The 20,701-nt window shown below is 46.4% G+C and overlaps 1 protein-coding gene across 3 annotated transcripts in view; it reads left to right on the top strand.

Moving 5' to 3' along the window:
- arid4b (AT-rich interaction domain 4B) overlaps window positions 1-20,701 on the top strand; it is a 60,902-nt gene that overhangs the window by 25,264 nt on the left and 14,937 nt on the right. For all 3 annotated transcript variants that reach the window (XM_015943965.3, XM_015943964.3, XM_015943963.3), the window contains exons 4-8: window positions 3,253-3,318; window positions 3,650-3,740; window positions 6,189-6,268; window positions 6,483-6,574; window positions 20,454-20,595. In XM_015943965.3, the coding sequence (XP_015799451.3) occupies window positions 3,253-3,318; window positions 3,650-3,740; window positions 6,189-6,268; window positions 6,483-6,574; window positions 20,454-20,595 (471 nt within the window). The remainder of the gene's footprint in view (window positions 1-3,252; window positions 3,319-3,649; window positions 3,741-6,188; window positions 6,269-6,482; window positions 6,575-20,453; window positions 20,596-20,701) is intronic.

The following is a 20,701-nucleotide window of genomic DNA, read 5'->3' as shown; positions in this document are numbered from 1 at the left end:
TTTAAGATAAAATTATATTTTATTTTGTTGTTGGCCCGTGAGAAAAGATTTAACCTACAGTAAACAGGAAGTGGAAAGGCTGCAGATAGATGAATAGAATAGAAAATCCCTTTATTGTTCCTCAGTGGGGAAAGCTAGACGTCACAGCAGCGATGACACGTATTACAGGAGAAAAAAGGAGATGAAAAATAAGAAAAATGAATAAACAAGAAAACATAAATCCTGAATAGATTTTAAATATACTGAATGTTCCACAAGTAATGAATACCACTGATGCCTTTTATTTAAAACTGACTTGCTCGTGTGTAATTTGGTTATTCCACATTCAGCGTTAATGCAGAAATATGTTTGTTTCCAAATTTAAAAGTTCTAAATTGCATATATGTTGATAAAGAAAATGTGCAAATTTGCCGTCACTTTTTCAAAAAATATTAAGTTCGGCCCTCGACTCCGTCCCAGAGTTTCATTTCGGCCCCGTGTGAGTTTGAGTTTGACACCCCTGGTCTAAAGGGTTTGTCGGCTGTGCGTTACCTCAGCCAGTGGTTGTTTGTCACTGAATCCCTAACAGTTAAATCATAAACCCCACATCATGTTGCCTTTTCAAAACCGCTCACAGAAGTGTTTTATGTAACAATTCAGCGCGACTCTGAATGGTCATTTTTGTCTTGCAAATTTGTCTCCAACTATCCACCATCAGTTGCAGCCTTGTGAGATACTGGTTTTATCTCATGGTCCAGAAACAAGCAGCGGGAAAACATGGGTGCACATTTTTCTCAGAAGATTAGATCCTTTTGTCTTAACGGAGAAGAGACAGGGGCATCCGTGACAGCAGAGGAGGGGCGCTTGGTTTGTTTCATTACCGTGTGTCATCCGTGACGTCGAGGGAGTGGGTGGGGTGGATGCTTGGCCTGGCGGGGGGTCAAGCAAGGCCAGGTTTCCAAAGTGCTGGGGAAACTCTGGCACCTTCTAGAGTCCTAGAACCCCCCCCCCCCAAGTCGCTTTTCAACACAATCAGTCATTCACCCACACACACATTCACACTGGTGGTGATGAGCTTCATTGTAGCCACAGCTGCCCTGGGGAGCACTGACAGAAGCAAGGCTGTCATGTACTGGCACCACCGGTCTGCCCCGACTACCACCAGCACACAAGGCGGGTTAAGTGTCTTGCCCAAGGACACAGCAACAGTTGTGACAGAATGATCAAACCTACAACCTTATGACTACAGGGCCACCACTTAACTCCTCTACCACCGTCCCCACAACTGGACTGAACTCACAGCTTTATACACTGAGATAAAGCCTTTAAATGTTGGGCTTTATTGCTTGTTTGCATTATGGTGTGCTGCTTTGAGACAGGATCAATGGAAAGTCGATGCAAAGATGCACCAAGGTGGAGAGACTTGGATTTACATAACCACACACTTTCCACTGCTGGTTTCTCTAGAAATATGTTGTAGCTATTTTAAACATGTGCACTTTCCCCAAATCTAATAACAGCTCCTATTTAGGCCAGTGAGATTCAAACAAATGTTCCAGTGCCATTTGACTCATTAATCCCACAAGTTCTCATTAAAATCATAAGAATAAAAAAACAAAGTGTTTGAAAAGAGCCGTGGGAATCTTTAGGAGGGCTAGAATCAGCTGCTGTCTCAACACTTCTGCTGTCAAACAGCGAATTATTCATGATCAAAGCTCACTTCATGCTGCTGACATGAACTCTTGAATTTAAAGCTGTAAACTGTTCTTCAGCATTTCTTATTACATAAATAAAAACCACATAAAGGATCGTGATCTAGCTATTTGATAGGTAATTTTAGATTTATCCCATATTACCTTAAAGGACGACACACCCGGAGAGAGAGAGTAAATCTTGATTATTTGTAATGTCCATGTGGGCGAATCAACATGCGAGAAGCTGGACTCAACCAACCAGCCCCCACTCTGCTCCAGCCTCAAAGCCTTCACCTCACCAGCTCTGTATACCCACATCATCTCCATCAGGAGACCAGAATGTTAGGTAATATTTAATCTGCATAACCCTGGAACCTGAAATAACACACATGACAACAAGGAAGACATTTTACCCTGAGTCCCTAAAACATGGAGAGTTAACGCAGAGAAACCTCCTCCGAGGCTTCCCCACGTCACTCCCGTGTGCTCCCAGCTCGTCAGGGGCTTTATTCACAAAGGATGGAGGAGAAGGCGGGCCTTCTCAGGTTACAGAGGTACAGTTTTCAGTTGGAAACCCACAATCTACATCCTTGCTCAACCTTTCATGAACAGCAACAGTTGGCAAACACAGAGATTCATGATGTGTTAATAACACAAAATGGGCATCTTTTAGGCCTCAAAAAGGCACAATTATAAAAATACCCAACACTATTCACTTAGACTGCATGTAGTTTAACTAAAATGACCATTTCTGTTTTATAATTGGCTTTTGTAGCTTTGCAGCTCCTCCTGCATGAACCAAGCACAGTGATGTTTGTGCTGGCGCCCGCCTGGTGGTTATTGATGTTGTCTTGTTGTGGCTTTGAACAGCAGGAGCTACGCTGCCTCGGAAGGCCGTTGCCTGCTTTCTGTGAGGAAATGCGTTCCTTTATTCCACCAGGCAAAAATGTCATTATCTCAGTAACTGAGGAAATACTGCCTCAGCAAGCTTTTCATCCTTTTTTCCCCTTTCTTCTTACTTTATGACCTGACAGTTCAGTAGCATTTCACAGTTCATCTTCCTTCTGTTCATGCCTTGATTCTGCGTCGGGACTCTGATTGCTCCTCCAGCTTCTGTTGCACCTGGATCTGACTGTGACGTTATTTTTTACATGGATACTTCGGGTTTTCTTCTCACCTTGTTTCTGTTAATTCTAAATTAAATTAAATGGGATAAAATCACGCTCAGCCATTGAAATGAACTTTTACTTCCTCGTGCTCTGAAAGAGGACTTTTAAAGGCCCCTCAGGTGACTGATGGACACACACCAGAGGAGCTTTAGCGTACTCCACACGTGCCATCAGTAAATCACCTGCATCGTGGTCTTCTCCGTCACACACAAATGCCAGATTGCTGTGTGGAGGCAAGATTAGCTCAGCGTGGTCACATTATTACCCTCTGTGGTTTGCTTACACCAGAAGGGCGGAGGAGATGGAGGTGGTGATTGGCTAGCGTAGCCCCAGCTTTCATACAGAAACCTATCTACACGACCTGGTCAGGTCTTTAAGTCATTTTTGTCCTTTCTTCCCTTTGTCCGTAGGTGACCTTTAAATCAGATCTGTCCACGGCTGAAGTTCACGACGAAAACATCAAAGGACCTCTGAAGGTAAAGCAGCAGCTATGAAGGAAGCTGACGTATAAGAATTACGCCCCCCTGTGATGTTGGTTTTATTTATTTTTTGTGCACAAACTAAAAGTGGTAATTCCCTTTTGTCTAATGCACAAATTACATTTTAAGCTTCAGTTGCACCAAACTACCCCCCCCCCCCCCCCTTAATAGGAAAAGCACATTGGGCAGTGAAGCATTCGATTTCTAATTGAATTTCTGTCCGTTTTTATTCTCGCAGTCACACCGTGTTTGTCCCAGTGCTTGATGACACACCATTAAACGTAATATTAACCAGCGTATTAATAACAGCCGTGTATCTGTCAAACAGGTGGGGGCCGTGGTGGAGGTGAAGAATCCAGACGGAGTTCACCAAGAGGCCACGATTAACAAGCTGACCGATGCTAGTATTTATACAGTTGGTAAGTGACCTCTTCCTCAGGCTAGCTCCTCCAGCTAGCTCCAGGATGAATTATTAACTAATTTAAACAAAGATATTTAAACTGGCCGTTAGCTTGTTTCACTTCAACCAAACAGGTTTTTTTTTTATTATCCATAAGCTGGCTGCTGGTGTATTTCTGGCCGACATGTGGCACAGCAGGCAGAGTTTAGGCAAACATTAGGCAAGGCGAGACAGCTTTACTTATATAGCACATTTCAAACAGAGTCAATTCAATGTGCTTTCCAATTAGCAAGAATAGCAGGAAAAAATTAAATCAATGTGACAGCACACACAAATTAAATTTAGACTTAAAAATGAAAAATAAAAGATGAAGTAAAAGGGTGAGCAGTTACAGTGCAGAAGGTGCAGTATAAGAACAATTATTATTATTATTATTATTATTATTATTATTATTATTCAAGACTGATGAAAACATGAATGATTTAAATTTAGATTTAAAAATGAAAAATAAAAGATGAAGTAAAAGGGTGAGCAGTTACAGTGCAGAAGGTGCAGTATAAGAACAATTATTATTATTATTATTATTATTATTATTATTATTATTCAAGACTGATGAAAACATGAATGATTTAAATTTAGATTTAAAAATGAAAAATAAAAGATGAAGTAAAAGGGTGAGCAGTTACAGTGCAGAAGGTGCAGTATAAGAACAATTATTATTATTATTATTATTATTCAAGACTGATGAAAACATGAATGATTTAAATTTAGATTTAAAAATGAAAAATAAAAGATGAAGTAAAAGGGTGAGCAGTTACAGTGCAGAAGGTGCAGTATAAGAACAATTATTATTATTATTATTATTATTATTATTCAAGACTGATGAAAACATGAATGATTTAAATTTAGATTTAAAAATGAAAAAGAAAAGAAGTAAAAGGGTGAGCAGTTACAGTGCAGAAGGTGCAGTATAAGAACAATTATTATTATTATTATTATTATTATTATTATTATTATTCAAGACTGATGAAAACATGAATGATTTAAATTTAGATTTAAAAATGAAAAATAAAAGATGAAGTAAAAGGGTGAGCAGTTACAGTGCAGAAGGTGCAGTATAAGAACAATTATTATTATTATTATTATTCAAGACTGATGAAAACATGAATGATTTAAATTTAGATTTAAAAATGAAAAAGAAAAGAAGTAAAAGGGTGAGCAGTTACAGTGCAGAAGGTGCAGTATAAGAACAATTATTATTATTATTATTATTATTATTATTATTATTCAAGACTGATGAAAACATGAATGATTTAAATTTGGATTTAAGAAATACCAGAGTTGGGGCAGATTTGAGGTCATGAGGAAGCTGATTCCATCTGTGAGCAGCATAGTAGCTAAAAGCAGCTTCACCCTGTTTGGTTCTGACCGGGAGTTCTACCAGCTGACTGCTTCCTAAGGATCTCGGCGCCCTGCCGGGTGTATATGCTGGAAGGAGATCTGTTTTTTGGCCCCATAGCATTGAGTGATTATAAACTAGTAGTAGTATTTGGATCGATTCTGTAGTTTACTGGCAACCAGTGTGGCGGTTTAAGAACAGGAGTGATGTGCTTGGTTCTCTTGGTTCTTGTTACGACTCTAGCAGCAGCCATCAGTAGCAATAAACCTCAATGTTCTGACCTGAGTCTCACAACCAGGGTGTTTTTAAATCCTTGTGCATGTTTAAGGGTTTTGTCTTTGTTACACACATCTATTTCTTTTAGTCGGTGCTGACCCAGGGTCAGTTCTGTACAACACCGACCCCGTGTTCACTAAGAGACGTCTTTTAACCCTCTGTTCTTACACAAGGGTATTCTATGCCTCGTCCCTCAGTGGTGACATTTTCACACCGAGCCCCCGTGAGAATCACTTCATCCTGCTTTTGTTGACAGGTTTCTATCAGCCACAAACACAAAGAGGAGAACGCGGTCGGAATAATAGTCATGTAAACAAAAGGGGAAGATGGCTCAGCATTGGATATGTTTCTGTTATAATGCCAACTTGGGTTATCTGTTTTAAAATGATCCATAACTCTGGTTTATCTAGAATTCCCTGGACTTGTGGGGAAAAGAAGTGACTTTTTGTTAACATCAGAGAATTTTCAGAGGTTTTGCTTGACATAGGATATTCAGTCTGCCTATTGCAACATTTCTGCTTCCTTTTTGTCACTGAAAAGCACCCAAGAGCTTGTTTCTGCCTTGAAAACACTCATCAGGCCACATTTTTATTCTTTTATTCCAGTGATGGAAAAACAAAGAAAAATCACTGTTATCTAGTGCCCCCCCGTCTTGTCACAGAGTGTTTTTTAATGATCTCAAATGGTATGAAAAGCAGGTTCATTTGTGCTTAACTGTGTTTTTGTGTGTGTGTTGATGGACTCTTGGCCTACATACAGCAGCCTAACTGTTTTTGTTTCTCATCTTGGCAGTTTTTGACGACGGAGATGAGAAGACCCTGAGGCGTTCCTCTCTCTGCCTGAAAGGAGCGCGGCACTTTGCAGAAAGCGAGGCAAGTCTTTTGCCGTCCTACGGTTTTATAACTGCCTCATTTTCTCAGCATTGTATGGCAACAAAGCTTTACATCAGTCTTCTCAAACGCACATAATAGCTGATCTTCTTGTCTAACAAGAAAATCTATTTCTAACCATATTGACATTGTGATAGCCCCCACTCGATGTGGTGAAGACCCAGCTGAGACTTGTTGTGGTTTGTTCATCCCGTAGACTCTGGACAGGCTCCCTCTCACCAACCCCGAGCACTTCGGCACACCCGTCATCGGAAAGAAAGGCAACCGTGGTCGACGGTCGAATCCAATGTGAGTATCATCCTCTGATCTCAAACATCCTGCTGGGTTCATTTCTAACCTAATAAACGCTCTATGCTGGTTCCGATTTACTGTCGCTGCTAACAGGGATGCTCCCTCCACCTATGCTGGCAGTATTTAAAGTGAAAGATTAGCTCTCATCCCACTCTCTTCACCCAGAGCCTGGGAGAGTCTGCTCTCTTCCTCTCTTTCTCCTGCTCCTTAATCATGGATGTGTGTGTGTGTGTGTGTGCGTGTGTGCGTGCGTGCGTGCGTGCGTGCGTGCGTGCGTGTGTGCGTGCGTGTCTGCTGAATCTTTTTTTTTTCCCTCCTTTGACTCAGATGTTCCGGAGGGTGTTTTTTTAATTCTCTGGTGTGTGTTGCTCCTGGGAAACAGCTCAGTTCCATTTCGTCTAGTCTTAGCCCTTAAGCTAGCTGCTATTGGATGGGTGATCTCAGCATCAGCCAATCATGAAGAGCTTAAATGTACGCCCACCACTGGTGGGTATATAAGTGGAGCAACTCCACTGTTCGCCTCCGCTATCTCTTCAAGCCAAGCTTAAGAGCTATCTTTAAAGAGCAATTATCGAAGAGCGATTATCCTACTCACCGACCATGTCCAGCAACGTCAGGACCTGCCCGGCCTGCCAGATGGGCTGCATCTCCAGCGGCAACCAACACGACAAATGTGGGGTCTGTCTCTGGGCTCATCACGCTGCCCTGGCCTTGACCTCCCAGGCCTCGTGCCCGTTTAGTGCCGCTCTGCCAATGGCTGAAAACATCCCCCGGGCTGAGTACTTCACCCCCGCCGAGGAATATCCAGGGGCTGACACGTACTCGCTGGACAAGGCCTTGCAGTTCTTCAGTGTCGGCCAGGAGCCGGCTGGCTCCAACCAACTGGACGATGACATCAACCTTGAGGAGTACGACGAGGCTGGCTGCCATAGTCCTTCTTCCCTCCTGGACAACACGGAGGTCGACGAGCCTCCCTCAGCGGATTCCTCTGCTCCAGTGCCTTCTCGCTCCTCCCTGCCAGCAGTTAGATCACTGCTCCAGGAGCTACCTGCCATCATCTCTGCGGCTGCGGTCCGCAAGGGGCTAGCCGTGCCAGAGCTGGCTCCACCTGAAGCAGATGATTTGGCGGGAATTTTCGGGGCTACACAAACACGCTGTCCAGACCCCATCTGGATGCGCTTCCCCGCTGCCTTGAGCTGCTGGTCCGCCGCCTTCTCCGAGCCTGTTAAGTTCAAAGAGCCAGTTTCCACATATGTGCCCATAACCAAAATCGAGGGCTTCTCCGACCAGGGCTGACCAACTGTTCCTCCACTGGAGCCGGACCTGGCCTCGCTGTTTGGCGCCAAGAACCACCTCACTGGCCAGCGAGCAGTTCCCGCTTCTAAGCATGACCATCTGCTGGCGCGGCTCACCGATCACACACACCAGTGCACCTTCTAGACCGGCGCTGCTGGAAATAACATCGCCCTTCTTGCCTTTGGCGTCTCCAAAATGGTAGAAGAGCTTGACGCTCCTGACGAGTCAAAATCCATCATTACCAAAATTGCTGATGCCATTCTCAATCTGTGCGCTGCTGTACTCACCTGTTCTGCTCGCATTGCTGCCTGGCAAACCCTTATCCAGCGGGCCTTGTGGCTCAAGGCCCTGCCCTCCATTCCCAAACACCTGCACAGAGAAATGCTGGAAGGCCCCATCACCTCTGACGTTCTGTTTGGTCCCCATCGAAAGGGCTCAGAAGACAGACGACATTCATGTCACAGGAACAATCTCAGGCCCTAGAGCTGGAGCTACGGGAAGTTTGTTCCAAGGACGCCGTTTCCCAAGTTCCTCGCGGGCAAGAGCACTCGGGCGTCTACTCCCGCTACTTCATAGTACCGAAGAAGTCGGGAGGAATGAGACCAATACTCGACCTTTCCCTGTTCAACTGCTCCATAGCAGTGATGCGTTTCCGCATGTTAACAATGAGGCAAGTCATGGAGTACGTGCACTCCGGGGAGTGGTTCACGTCGATAGACCTGAAAGACGCATACTTCCACATCCCAGTAATTCCCAAACACCGGAAGTTCCTGCACTTTTCATTCCAAGGGAGTTCAATACCAGTTCAGTCATCTCCCTTTCGGGTACTCGCTGGCCCCATGCACCTTCTCCAAATGTCTGGAGACAGCTCTGCAGCCACTGCGCACGGCAGGAATGAGGGTTTTATTTTATCGGGATGATCTGCTCCTATTCGCCCGTCCAAGGACGAGGCGTCAGGGCAAACCAGGAAGTTAATAGAGCATCTGTCAACCCTGGGGTTTTCCATAAACTGGGAAAAGAGCTCCATCCTTCCACCCCAGATTGTGTTTCTCGGGGTGGAGCTGAACGCCTCCCTAATGAGAGCACGTCTATCTCCGGCAAGAGCGGCAGATTTCACCACTGCGATCTCCCGCGTGCAACCCCGCAAGATCGTGAGAGCCCTGTTAGTCATGAAACTTCTGGGCATGATGGCTACAGCCCACGCTATGGTGCCGTTAGGTTTACTGCACACAGGATGACTGCAGCATTGGTTCATCTGCCTCCGGGTACACCCGATACATCAGAAGAGTCGTATGTTGAGGGTTCCCCCTTCAGTGGGCGGGGAGCTCGCTCACTGGGGGAATCCCTGCATCCTCTCACACGGGTCCCCATCGGACGTCCTATGTCACACGTATCTGTGTTTACGGATGTGTCACTGTTGGGATGGGGGGCACGTGCTTGTCCCATACTGCGGCAGATCGCTGGCCCTCTCACACGAACGAGCACATAAATGTCTTGGACCTGATGACAGTGAGGAATGTGATCAGACACTTTGCTGCCCTTCTCGAAGGCCGTCATGTCGAAGTTCACACAGACAACCAGGTGGCGGCAGCCTACATAGATCGCCAAGGGGGAGTTCGATCCCTCCCACTATTGCGCGTAGCGACAGATTTAATGTGTTGGGCACATGTCCACCTGCTGTCCATCAAAGCCACGTACTTTCTGGGCGTCCTGAATGTGGCAGCAGACATCCTGTCGAGAGGGGGACCCCCGCAGCTCCGACTGGCGTCTGCATCCCACACTAATATCACAGATCTGGATCAAGTTCGGGGAACCATCTGTGGATCTGTTCGCGGCTCGTGAAATGCACAGTGTCGCCCGTGGTTTTCTCTGAGCCCACGGGACCACCCCCCGCTCGGAGCAGACGTCTTCTCACACCAGCCCTGGTCTCAGACGCTCCTGGATGCGTTTCCGCCATCGACATATAAATATTGGACAATGGGTTTCCATAGGCTCCAATAACACGTTTTTGAAGAAAAATGGGAGGTGGCCACCACTGCCATTTTGACCGTGTCACAGGTTCCGTCAAGCCCAGACAATTCCACAAAATGGAAGAGAGGTGGAGCTGAGGGTGGGGCTGTAAGGCTGGAATAAACTGACGACACCCGGTCGAACTAGCTACAAGCTAACCCAAAGCTAACGCGGAGGTGAGAGCTAAGCTAACGGAGGTAGCAACCTAGCTACAACCGGAGTTAACTGTGCACAACACCAGAGCTTCTGAGTCAGAGATACGCCGGGCTGACCGCTGGGTAAAACCGGGTGGAACACAGATGTCTCCTGAGAGCTCCACAAGCCGGCAGACGCACAGCAAACAAGTGCCGATGCGATCTGAGATACGCAGAGCTGCCGCTGGGGAGAACTGGGTGGAAAACATTGGTTTCCATCCAGAGCTCCACAAGCCGGCAGCCCGTGCAGCAGACAGAAGCCGCGATCAGACAGATGCGCCGAGCTGTGGGGAGGGGAGAACCGGGTGGAAAACAGAGGTCTCCCGAGAGCTCCACAAGCCGATAGTCGGAACCCAGCCCCACCAACATGTTATATTTCAACCCATTTTCTAAAGTGCAGCATTATGTTAAATGCACTAGGTTTTACCCTAAGCTCACACTGTTTACAGTGGGGATGTGGAGCTGCTGACGTCAACTGGGACTATAGTCGGACGGTGGAAGGAATACTTTGAGGAGCTCCTCAATCCCACCTATGCGCATTCTGAGGAGGAACCAAAGCCAGGAGACCTGGGGATGGACTGTCCAATCTCGGGGGCAGAAGTTGCTGAGGTAGTTAAACAACTACACAGCGGCGGAGCACTGGGGGCGGATGAGATTCGTCCTGGGTATCTCAAGGTTATGGATGTTGTAGGGCGGTCGTGGTTGACATGCCTCTGCAACATTGCGTGGTCATCGGGGGCAGTTCCTGTAGAGTGGCAGACCGGGGTGGTGGTCCCCATCTTTAAGAAGGGTGACCTGAGGGTGTGTTCCAACTATAGGGGGATCACACTCCTCAGCCTCCCTGGAAAGGTCTACTCCAAGGTACTGGAGAGGAGGGTCTGATCGATAGTCGAATCTCAGATTGAGGAGGAGCAATGTGGTTTTTGTCCTGGCCGTGGAACTGTGGACCAGCTCTATACCCTTGCAAGGGTGATGGAGGGGGCATGGGAGTTTGCCCAACCAATCCACATGCGTTTTGTGGATTTGGAAAAGACTTATGACCGTGTCCCCAGGGGCACCCTGTGGGGGACGCTCCAGGAGTATGGGGTGGGTGGCTTTCTGTTAAGGGCCATTCAGTCCCTTTACCAGAGGAGCGTGAATTTGGTCCGCATAGCCGGTAAGTTGGACCTGTTCCCGGTGAGGGTTGGACTCCGCCAGGGCTGCCCTTTGTCAGCGGTTCTGTTCATTACCTTTATGGACAGAATTTCTAGGCGCAGCCATGGTGTGGAGTGTGTCGAGTTTGGTGGCAGGAGAATCTTGTCTCTGCTTTTTGCGGATGATGTGGTCCTCCTAGCTTCATCCAGCTCTGACCTTCAGCTCTTGCTGGGTAGGTTCGCGGCCGAGTGTGAAGCAGCTGGGATGAGGATCAGCACCTTCAAATCTGAGACCATGGTTCTCGACCAGAAAAGGGCAGCTTGCCAACTCCGGGTTGAGAGAGAGGTCCTACCTCAAGTGGAGGAGTTTAAGTATCTCAGGGTCTTGTTTCTTGTTCACGAGTGAGGGCAGGAGGGATCGGGAGATCGACAGGCGGATTGGTTCGGCGTCTGCAGTGATGCGGACGCTTAGCCGATCTGTCGTGGTGAAGAGGGAGCTGAGCTAGAAAGCCAGGCTCTCGATTTACCGGTCGATCTACGTCCCAATCCTCACCTATGGTCATGAGCTTTGGGTAATGACCGAAAGAACGAAATCGCGGATACAAGCGGCCGAAATGAGTTTCCTCCGTAGAATGGCCGGGCTCAGCCTTAGAGATAGGGTGAGGAGCTCGGACATTCGGGAGGGACTCGGAGTAGAACCGCTGCTCCTCCGGATCGAAAGAAGTCAGTTGAGGTGGTTTGGGCATCTGGTCAGGATGACTCCTGGACGCCTCCCTTGGGAGGTGTTTCGGGCATGTCCTGCCGGCAGGAGGCCCCCGGGTCGACCCAGGACACGTTGGAGAGGTTACATCTCCAATCTGGTCCGGGAACGCCTTGGGGTCCTGCCAGAGGAGCTGGTGGAGAAAGCCGGGGAGAGGACGGTCTGGAGCTCCCTAGTTGGGATGCTACCCCCACGACCCGGACCCGGATAAGCGGAGGAAGACGACGACGACGCACTGGGTTTTACCCTATTAAATTTAAATTTCATGGTTAAACAGTACATGTTAAAATCTAAGCTCAGCTCGGCAGTGACCTAAAAAACATAAATATAATTTTACTTACCGAAAAAATGAAGTGGAGACTCCTTGGACGCTCTATTAGTGCAATTAATGCCACAGCAAATCATTTTGTCCAACAATTGCACAAATAATATCCAAAAACAATGCACAAACGCTACAACTAATGGTCTAAGTTGAGAGACTGAAAATCCTGGAACAGTTTCCAGGCCAGACCGAGGCTCTACTGAGGCCTTTCCACGGAGCTAGCTCTGTGGTCACGTGGGTATGATGCTCATTAATTATACAGAATTTTAACTGTTTCGAACCGGAAAAGCGTCTGCCGATCACAATTCGACAACGAATTATGAAAGAACGGATAACGCTCGAAACACGCGGCTTCTTCCTGATGTAAGAGGTGAGTCTCCTCTTTGTTTTGGTTGTTTTGGCATCGACATCATGCTAGCGTGCAACGTTCTGTGACTCTTAAAAAAAACAGTAAAAACAGTGAGAAACGCTGGCAGCGAAGGCCGTTAGTGATCAGGAAACGGCTGGCAGTGAATGAGTTAAGCCAGTGGCCCCACTGGTTCTGTTAGGACTAAGAGCCATCGGAGACGAACAGTGGAGTCGCGCCACTTATATACCCACTGGGGTGCCCACCATTGGTGGGCGTACATTTAAGCTCTTCATGATTGGCTGATGCTGAGATCATCCTTCCAGTAGCAGCTAGCTTAAGGGCTGCGACTAGACTCAGAATCTGGGGTTACAGTACGTAACCAACGGGAATTGGAACTGCTCTGGGTTTATTTGGTACTGGGTATAATTGTGTCTCCTCCCACTTGGCTACATAATCTTATTCTCTGACTCCCCTTTTTGTAATTGCACCTACAGAAAAGTCAATATTGTTCTAAATGCTGATGCAGTATTGACTTGGAATGTGCCCAGCTGCACATTAGCACCTTGGACCTGCTGTCCCTCTGTGCGCTGATCATTTCTTAACTCCTAAATTAGAAGGCTTGATATGAGTGGAAGGACACTACGCTACGCTGTTTTTTTTTTAAGTTTCATAAATAGTTTAGGGAACTGGAAAAAAAGGGATGGAATATTGAAGAACTACTGAAACTTTCAGAAATTCTTCAACCTTATTTAAAAGGTTTCCAGTTTTCCTCCAAAGTCTGAACTGAATTTCTTAGCCAATGAAATGCAGATGTAGTTGGGAAGCTTTCACAAAACAAGTGAAAGTGATCACATCCATTTCTTTACCATTAAGAGTATGAGTAGAGTCCAGGGCTACCAATATATCACAAATATATTGTTAACGCGATATCAGCATGCGAAATATGCATATTGCAAAGAACAGAGAAAAATCGCAATGAATGGTCAGCTCAAATGTTTGCTACACATAATTTATTCTGTCAAACGGAAGCATGATGTATTTTTTAACAAATCAAATAGAGTTCTTCATCCATTTGGCCAATTGGGTGGGTTCTCATAGTTTAGAGTCCCGCCCCCAAGGCGCACGGCACTTAATTTTGATGGTTAGCAAACACCTGAGTTAGCTTTGTTCTGCTCTTTCTGCTGATTCTTCTTTTCTTGTTCATTTTCTTTTTCCCTTTCCTCACATCTTTTGTTTTTCTCATTTTTATGATTTTTTGCCATTTTTTATTTCTTTGTTTTTGATTATTTTTGTTACTGAATTAAGAATTTGTTTATCGCAAGTAATATCGTCATTGCAGTATTAATCACTGTTATCGCATAGCGCAGGTTTTCCTAATATAGTGCAGCTCTAGTAGAGTCTTTAGAAATGGTCCCAGAGTAACTCCCAAAAATTCAGTGGTGGTTGAAAAATATGACTAAAAACATGAGTTAAGCCACAGGAAGAAGTGTTACATCCATCACATAGGTTGAGGATGCAGGAGGACATTTCGTCTCAGTTAAAGCCGGGCGGACACTGTACGACTTTTTCACTTTTTGAGCTGATTTTCCCCCCGTGTGAGAGTCTACGAGTTTTGAGCTGAGCGTCGTGTAGTATACAGGCGGTTACGAGAGGCGATTAACACCACGTAACCAGCTCCAGATCAGCAATCGTAAGCTCGCATGGATTTATCCCGTGCTTGATTTTTGCTCGTCCCTCGTGAGTGCATCGCACTGTTGAAGCGGCACTGCGAGCGACTGCGACCCACAAAGTACCAGAACCGCTCATGGCACATGCACAAAAAATAAGTCAACTCGGCTTGCCAGTATTTCCTTACTAACACATGTCGTTAGTTTTTATTTATACACTTTTTTTCTGCACACATTGACAAGAAAGCGTGTTTGTTGTGTTTATGTCAAATTAAACTGCTAAAACATTGATTTTCTTCCTTTCGTCTTCCTCCTCCAATCCCCATTAATCCCTGTGTGTCATCCTACAGCACTCCCAAAGGACAGCAGACATCAACAGCACAATAAAAACTCCAACATGTGTAAAAACTGCTACTTTTAGCGTTTATGTGGGTCCGATGTGTTGCTACCTGAAGTGCAGTGTGAGCAGTCTAGCCTGGCAAGCCAGACTAAATAAATGTATTATTTAGTCTGGCAACGATCCATTGACAGCTCTCGGTTGTGGGGCGGGTTCTACCGTTGTCTTTCAAATGATCTCCGCATGCTACTGGACAATGAATGTGACATACTCTTGTTTCACTCTGTTGCATCATCCCACCCACCAGGCATATAGAGGGCCCTGATTGGCCCACAAAGCGGATAAAGCTCTGTGATTTGTTCACTAAGCAGATAGAGCACTATGATTGGCCCACCATTATGGACCAATCACAGCTCTTTATGTGTTTGAAACCCCTCTAGAGAGCTGTGATTGGCCAGCCAGAGTCCTGGTAGGAGCTGCGGACGTTCCAATGGAGCGTGCCTAGACCAAACTTTGCAAAGCAAGAATTTGGTCTAGTTCACTAGGCTAGGATCAGTCAGGTTCCATCCGAAAACTGGGTCGTACAGTGTGAGCACGACTCGTGAGATTTACTCTGCGAGGAAGTCTTACAGTTTGAGCTGAGTGCTACGAGTGGAAAATGTCACACAGTGTCCACCTGGCTCAAGAATGGTCACAACTGATTGGATTTAAAAATTAGAGCGATGTGATTGGCAGAACACAAGACCTTTCGGGCCTGCTGAGGCTCCAGTGGAGCGTGGATAGACCGACTTGCTTCTGCGATGGTCTGGCTAGATTTCTAGGCTAGGATTGGATGACAAGACTTGGCCCTGGTAGGAGCTGAGAGTTGTCTCTAGCACATATACCGAGCTAACTGGACAGAGGGAAAGGTTTGCCATTAAGCCAACCATTTGTCATTAAATGAAATGTTTTATGTAAGATTTTTTACAGTGAAATAATCACAAAACAGGTTAATGTTTCAATCATGTTGGAAGGAAGTTAATATTGTAACAGATTTCCTTCTCAGCCTGGGTGTTTGTCAGCTTTTCTTCCTTCTAAATGACCAAAGAGGGGCGTGGTTTTTGTCTACACTCGTGAGCCTTTGGGGTTGCTGAGTCTGCGCCAGAAAAAAGCTAACTGCTAGCCTTCGTATTAGCTACCAGGACAGAAAATAGCTAACTGCTAGCCTTCGTATTAGCTACCAGGACAGAAAATAGCTAACTGCTAGCCTTCGTAGTAGCTACCAGGACAGAAAATAGCTAACTGCTAGCCTTCGTATTAGCTACCAGGACAGAAAATAGCTAACAGCCACTAAGCAGGTAATGAGCGCTCCAACCTGCTCTACAAAACTGTTAAAGAGCAAGTCACTCCCAAATCAACATTTTTTTCTGATAAACTATATAAATGCGTGTCTAATCGTGCTGCAGACACGTGTCGTCAATAGTTTAACATTTTAGTGCATTTTAGTTAAAATTTTAATTTTCTGCCTAAAACTGTCAGTGTTGTGCCGTTGTCAGGTAAAAACTCTGCACTGCATTTGGATTTAAATCTGCCATCGCTATTGGCTAAGAGGTACCCTAGAACGTTAGCTGGTACCATATGATGTCACAATGTGTCGTTGTGAGCCTGTGTGTGTGTGTGTGTGTGTGTGTGTGTGTGTGTGTGTGTGTGTCTTTGTTAGCAGCTCCGCCCTCTCTGTCTGCTAGGCAACAGCTTTTGTTGCATATTTCAAACAGGAAGTGGGAGTAATACTCTGGTGGGGGGGGTGACTTGCTCTTTAAGTGCTGTTTCTGGTCAGCAGCGTTCTGTTCCAGATGAAGTTGGTAAAGTTTCTACCTACATAATCACTGAACCCCACTTTTAAAAGAATTGGTTCAAAACTGCTTGTTCCTCTAAGAGAAGGAACTCTTACTTGGTGATTATTTTAGCTTTAGTCTGATAACAAAACCTGACAGTGAGTTGGTGACTTACACAGTAGTAAGGTTCACTTCCAGCTGTAGCAGGATCTACTTTTGTTTTATTAGTGATGGAGTTTAGCATTGAGGAGTATTGTAGTTACATTGTTCTGATGAGTTTTAAAACGGTTAAAGTCGACATGAAGTCATTATTGTGATTTCATTCAGAGAAAAGGATCATAATGCATTCTCTTTGTTGTCTTCCTAATCCATGTGATCATTCATTTTTTGGTTTCTGCACAATAAAAGGAAGAAGATAGAATTAAGTCTGTTTTTGTAGAGTTGAGCTAACCGTGCTGATTTACCCACAATGCTGCGCTCTAAATCATTCTACAACAGTTGTCATTTGGTGTCGAAACCCGTTGTCTAAATGAACGCTAGTCTGCCCTTTATTGGGTAGTTAACCACGTTGTTTATGACTTTAATTCACAGCTTGTTGTTGTTGTTGTTGTAATGGCAGTCTGACTGATTTACTGCTCTCTAGTCATGCCAGATGACTGTGTGTGTGTGTGTGTGTGTGTGTGTGTGTGTGTGTGTGTGTGTGTGTGCACGCAGAGTTGTGCGCATAGCTATCCTAGCGTGTGTGTGTGTGTGTGTGTGTGCACGCAGAGTTGTGCGCATAGCTATCCTAGCGTGTGTGTGTGTGTTTGTGTGTGTGCAGAGTTGTGCGCATAGCTATCCTAGCGTGTGTGTGTGTGTGTGTGTGTGTGTGCACGCAGAGTTGTGCGCATAGCTATCCTAGCGTGTGTGTGTGTGTGTGTGTGTGTGTGTGTGTGTGTGTTTGTGTGTGTGTGTGTGTGTGTGCACGCAGAGTTGTGCGCATAGCTATCCTAGCGTGTGTGTGTGTGTTTGTGTGTGTGCAGAGTTGTGCGCATAGCTATCCTAGCGTGTGTGTGTGTGTGTGTGTGTGTGTGTGTGCACGCAGAGTTGTGCGCATAGCTATCCTAGCGTGTGTGTGTGTGTGTGTGTGTGTGTGCAGAGTTGTGCGCATAGCTATCCTAGCGTGTGTGTGTGTGTTTGTGTGTGCAGAGTTGTGCGCATAGCTATCCTAGTGTGTGTGTGTGTGTGTGTGTGTGTGTGTGTGTGTGTGTGTGTGTGTGTGTGAGCAGAGTTGTGTGCATAGCTATCCTAGCGTGTGTGTGTGTGTGTGTGTGTGAGCAGAGTTGTGTGCATAGCTATCCTAGCGTGTGTGTGTGTGTGTGTGAGCAGAGTTGTGTGCATAGCTATCCTAGCGTGTGTGTGTGTGTGTGTGTGTTTGTGTGTGCAGAGTTGTGCGCATAGCTATCCTAGCGTGTGTGTGTGTGTGTGTGTGTGTGCACGCAGAGTTGTGCGCATAGCTATCCTAGCGTGTGTGTGTGTGTTTGTGTGTGTGCAGAGTTGTGCGCATAGCTATCCTAGCGTGTGTGTGTGTGTGTGTGTGTGTGTGCACGCAGAGTTGTGCGCATAGCTATCCTAGCGTGTGTGTGTGTGTGTGTGTGTGTGTGTGTGTTTGTGTGTGTGTGTGTGTGTGTGTGTGCACGCAGAGTTGTGCGCATAGCTATCCTAGCGTGTGTGTGTGTGTTTGTGTGTGTGCAGAGTTGTGCGCATAGCTATCCTAGCGTGTGTGTGTGTGTGTGTGTGTGTGTGCACGCAGAGTTGTGCGCATAGCTATCCTAGCGTGTGTGTGTGTGTGTGTGTGTGTGTGTGTGTGCAGAGTTGTGCGCATAGCTATCCTAGCGTGTGTGTGTGTGTTTGTGTGTGCAGAGTTGTGCGCATAGCTATCCTAGCGTGTGTGTGTGTGTGTGTGTGTGTGTGTGTGTGTGTGTGTGTGTGTGTGTGAGCAGAGTTGTGTGCATAGCTATCCTAGCGTGTGTGTGTGTGTGTGTGTGAGCAGAGTTGTGTGCATAGCTATCCTAGCGTGTGTGTGTGTGTGTGTGAGCAGAGTTGTGTGCATAGCTATCCTAGCGTGTGTGTGTGTGTGTGTGTGAGCAGAGTTGTGCGCATAGCTATCCTAGCGTGTGTATGTGTGTTTGTGTGTGCAGAGTTGTGCGCATAGCTATCCTAGCGTGTGTGTGTGTGTGTGTGTGTGTGTGTGTGTGTGTGTGTGTGTGTGTGTGTGTGTGTGTGTGTGTGTGTGTGTGTGTGTGAGCAGAGTTGTGTGCATAGCTATCCTAGCGTGTGTGTGTGTGTGTGTGTGTGTGTGAGCAGAGTTGTGTGCATAGCTATCCTAGCGTGTGTGTGTGTGTGTGTGTGTGTGTGTGTGTGTGTGTGTGTGTGTGTGTGTGTGTGTGAGCAGAGTTGTGTGCATAGCTATCCTAGCGTGTGTGTGTGTGTGTGTGTGTGTGTGTGTGTGTGTGTGTGTGTGTGTGTGTGTGTGTGTGTGTGTGTGTGTGTGAGCAGAGTTGTGTGCATAGCTATCCTAGCGTGTGTGTGTGTGTGTGTGTGTGTGTGTGTGTGTGTGTGTGTGTGTGTGTGTGTGTGTGTGTGTGAGCAGAGTTGTGTGCATAGCTATCCTAGCGTGTGTGTGTGTGTGTGTGTGTGTGTGTGTGTGTGTGTGTGTGTGTGTGTGTGTGTGTGTGTGTGTGTGTGTGCAGAGTTGTGCGCATAGCTATCCTAGCGTGTGTGTGTGTGTGTGTGTGTGTGAGCAGAGTTGTGTGCATAGCTATCCTAGCGTGTGTGTGTGTGTGTGTGTGTGTGTGTGTGTGTGTGTGTGTGTGTGTGTGTGTGTGTGCAGAGTTGTGCGCATAGCTATCCTAGCGTGTGTGTGTGTGTGTGTGTGTGTGTGTGTGTGTGTGTGTGTGTGTGTGTGTGTGTGTGTGCAGAGTTGTGCGCATAGCTATCCTAGCGTGTGTGTGTGTGTGTGTGTGTGTGTGTGTGTGTGTGTGTGTGTGTGCAGAGTTGTGCGCATAGCTATCCTAGCGTGTGTGTGTGTGTGTGTGTGTGTGAGCAGAGTTGTGTGCATAGCTATCCTAGCGTGTGTGTGTGTGTGTGTGTGTGTGTGTGTGTGTGTGTGTGTGTGTGCAGAGTTGTGCGCATAGCTATCCTAGCGTGTGTGTGTGTGTGTGTGTGTGTGTGTGTGTGTGTGTGTGTGTGTGTGTGTGTGTGTGTGTGCAGAGTTGTGCGCATAGCTATCCTAGCGAGGCATAAAAAGAGAACCGAGGATCTGTTTGCCTGCTGGTGCTGCTTACATGATCACTCAGAGACGTGGGTCTGTCTGCAGCCTGCAGGTCGTCTGAGCAGCAGGAAGACTAGAAGACAGCGAGTCAGCTCGTTGGTACACTGATCCTAACGAGTGGGCTCATCAGTGTTTCACTGTGCTGCACAGTGAGGAGACTGCAAAACATGAAGATGTGCAAATGAGATGTTTTCTGTCTGAAGAGGCCGCAAAAGGAGGAGAGATTTGGTTTGCAGGAATTGGCTGAAAGAGACTCACGCTCGTTGTTTATCTTAATCCGAGTAGACGGTTTGGGTTTGATCGTTGTTTCATGTCTTTGAATTGAGCCCTTTCCTTGTCTAGGGCACTTAATCAAATGTCAACATCCTCGGCAGTGTGTTTGGATACAGGGAGCGGTCCTACAACGAGGAGCAGGCCTGGATGATTTGGAGGTGTTGATGACATGTGGATGATGACATGTGTTGTGTGTTAGTCAGCATTACGTGTCACTTTAAAGAGAAGAAATGTGAATATTTTTAGTCTGACCAAACTGCAGACTGCACGTTTGACCTTCTAACTTATTTCTTGTGGTGGTTGTATTGCGCTTGATGTGTGACTGTGTAGTGTTCATGAGCATCCATTCACTCGATTCTCCTTTCACGTCATTCAGTGTGCTGATCAAATTTTCCTTTCCTCCCACAGTCAGGAGGAGGAGTTGTCTTCATCCTCCAGTGAAGAGGAGGAGAGCGATCAGCGGCTGAACGAAGATCTGTTCGGCAAGGTGGTCTGCGTGGAGGGGGTTGCCACCAGCGACAGAAAGAAGACGACATGGTACCCTGCTCTGGTGAGTTTTTTTTTGTTTTTGCTGCAGAAACCAGAGGCCGCTGCTGCTGCTGCTGATCTCACTACAGTCACAGCGTTGTGCCATTTCATCAAAATGCCTGCTTATG

Source organism: Nothobranchius furzeri, chromosome 12, assembly GCF_043380555.1.
Source record: "Nothobranchius furzeri strain GRZ-AD chromosome 12, NfurGRZ-RIMD1, whole genome shotgun sequence".
In the NCBI taxonomy this organism is placed as follows: domain Eukaryota; kingdom Metazoa; phylum Chordata; class Actinopteri; order Cyprinodontiformes; family Nothobranchiidae; genus Nothobranchius; species Nothobranchius furzeri.
Note: the sequence above shows the minus strand (reverse complement) of the source record. Positions and strands in the feature narration are given on the sequence as shown.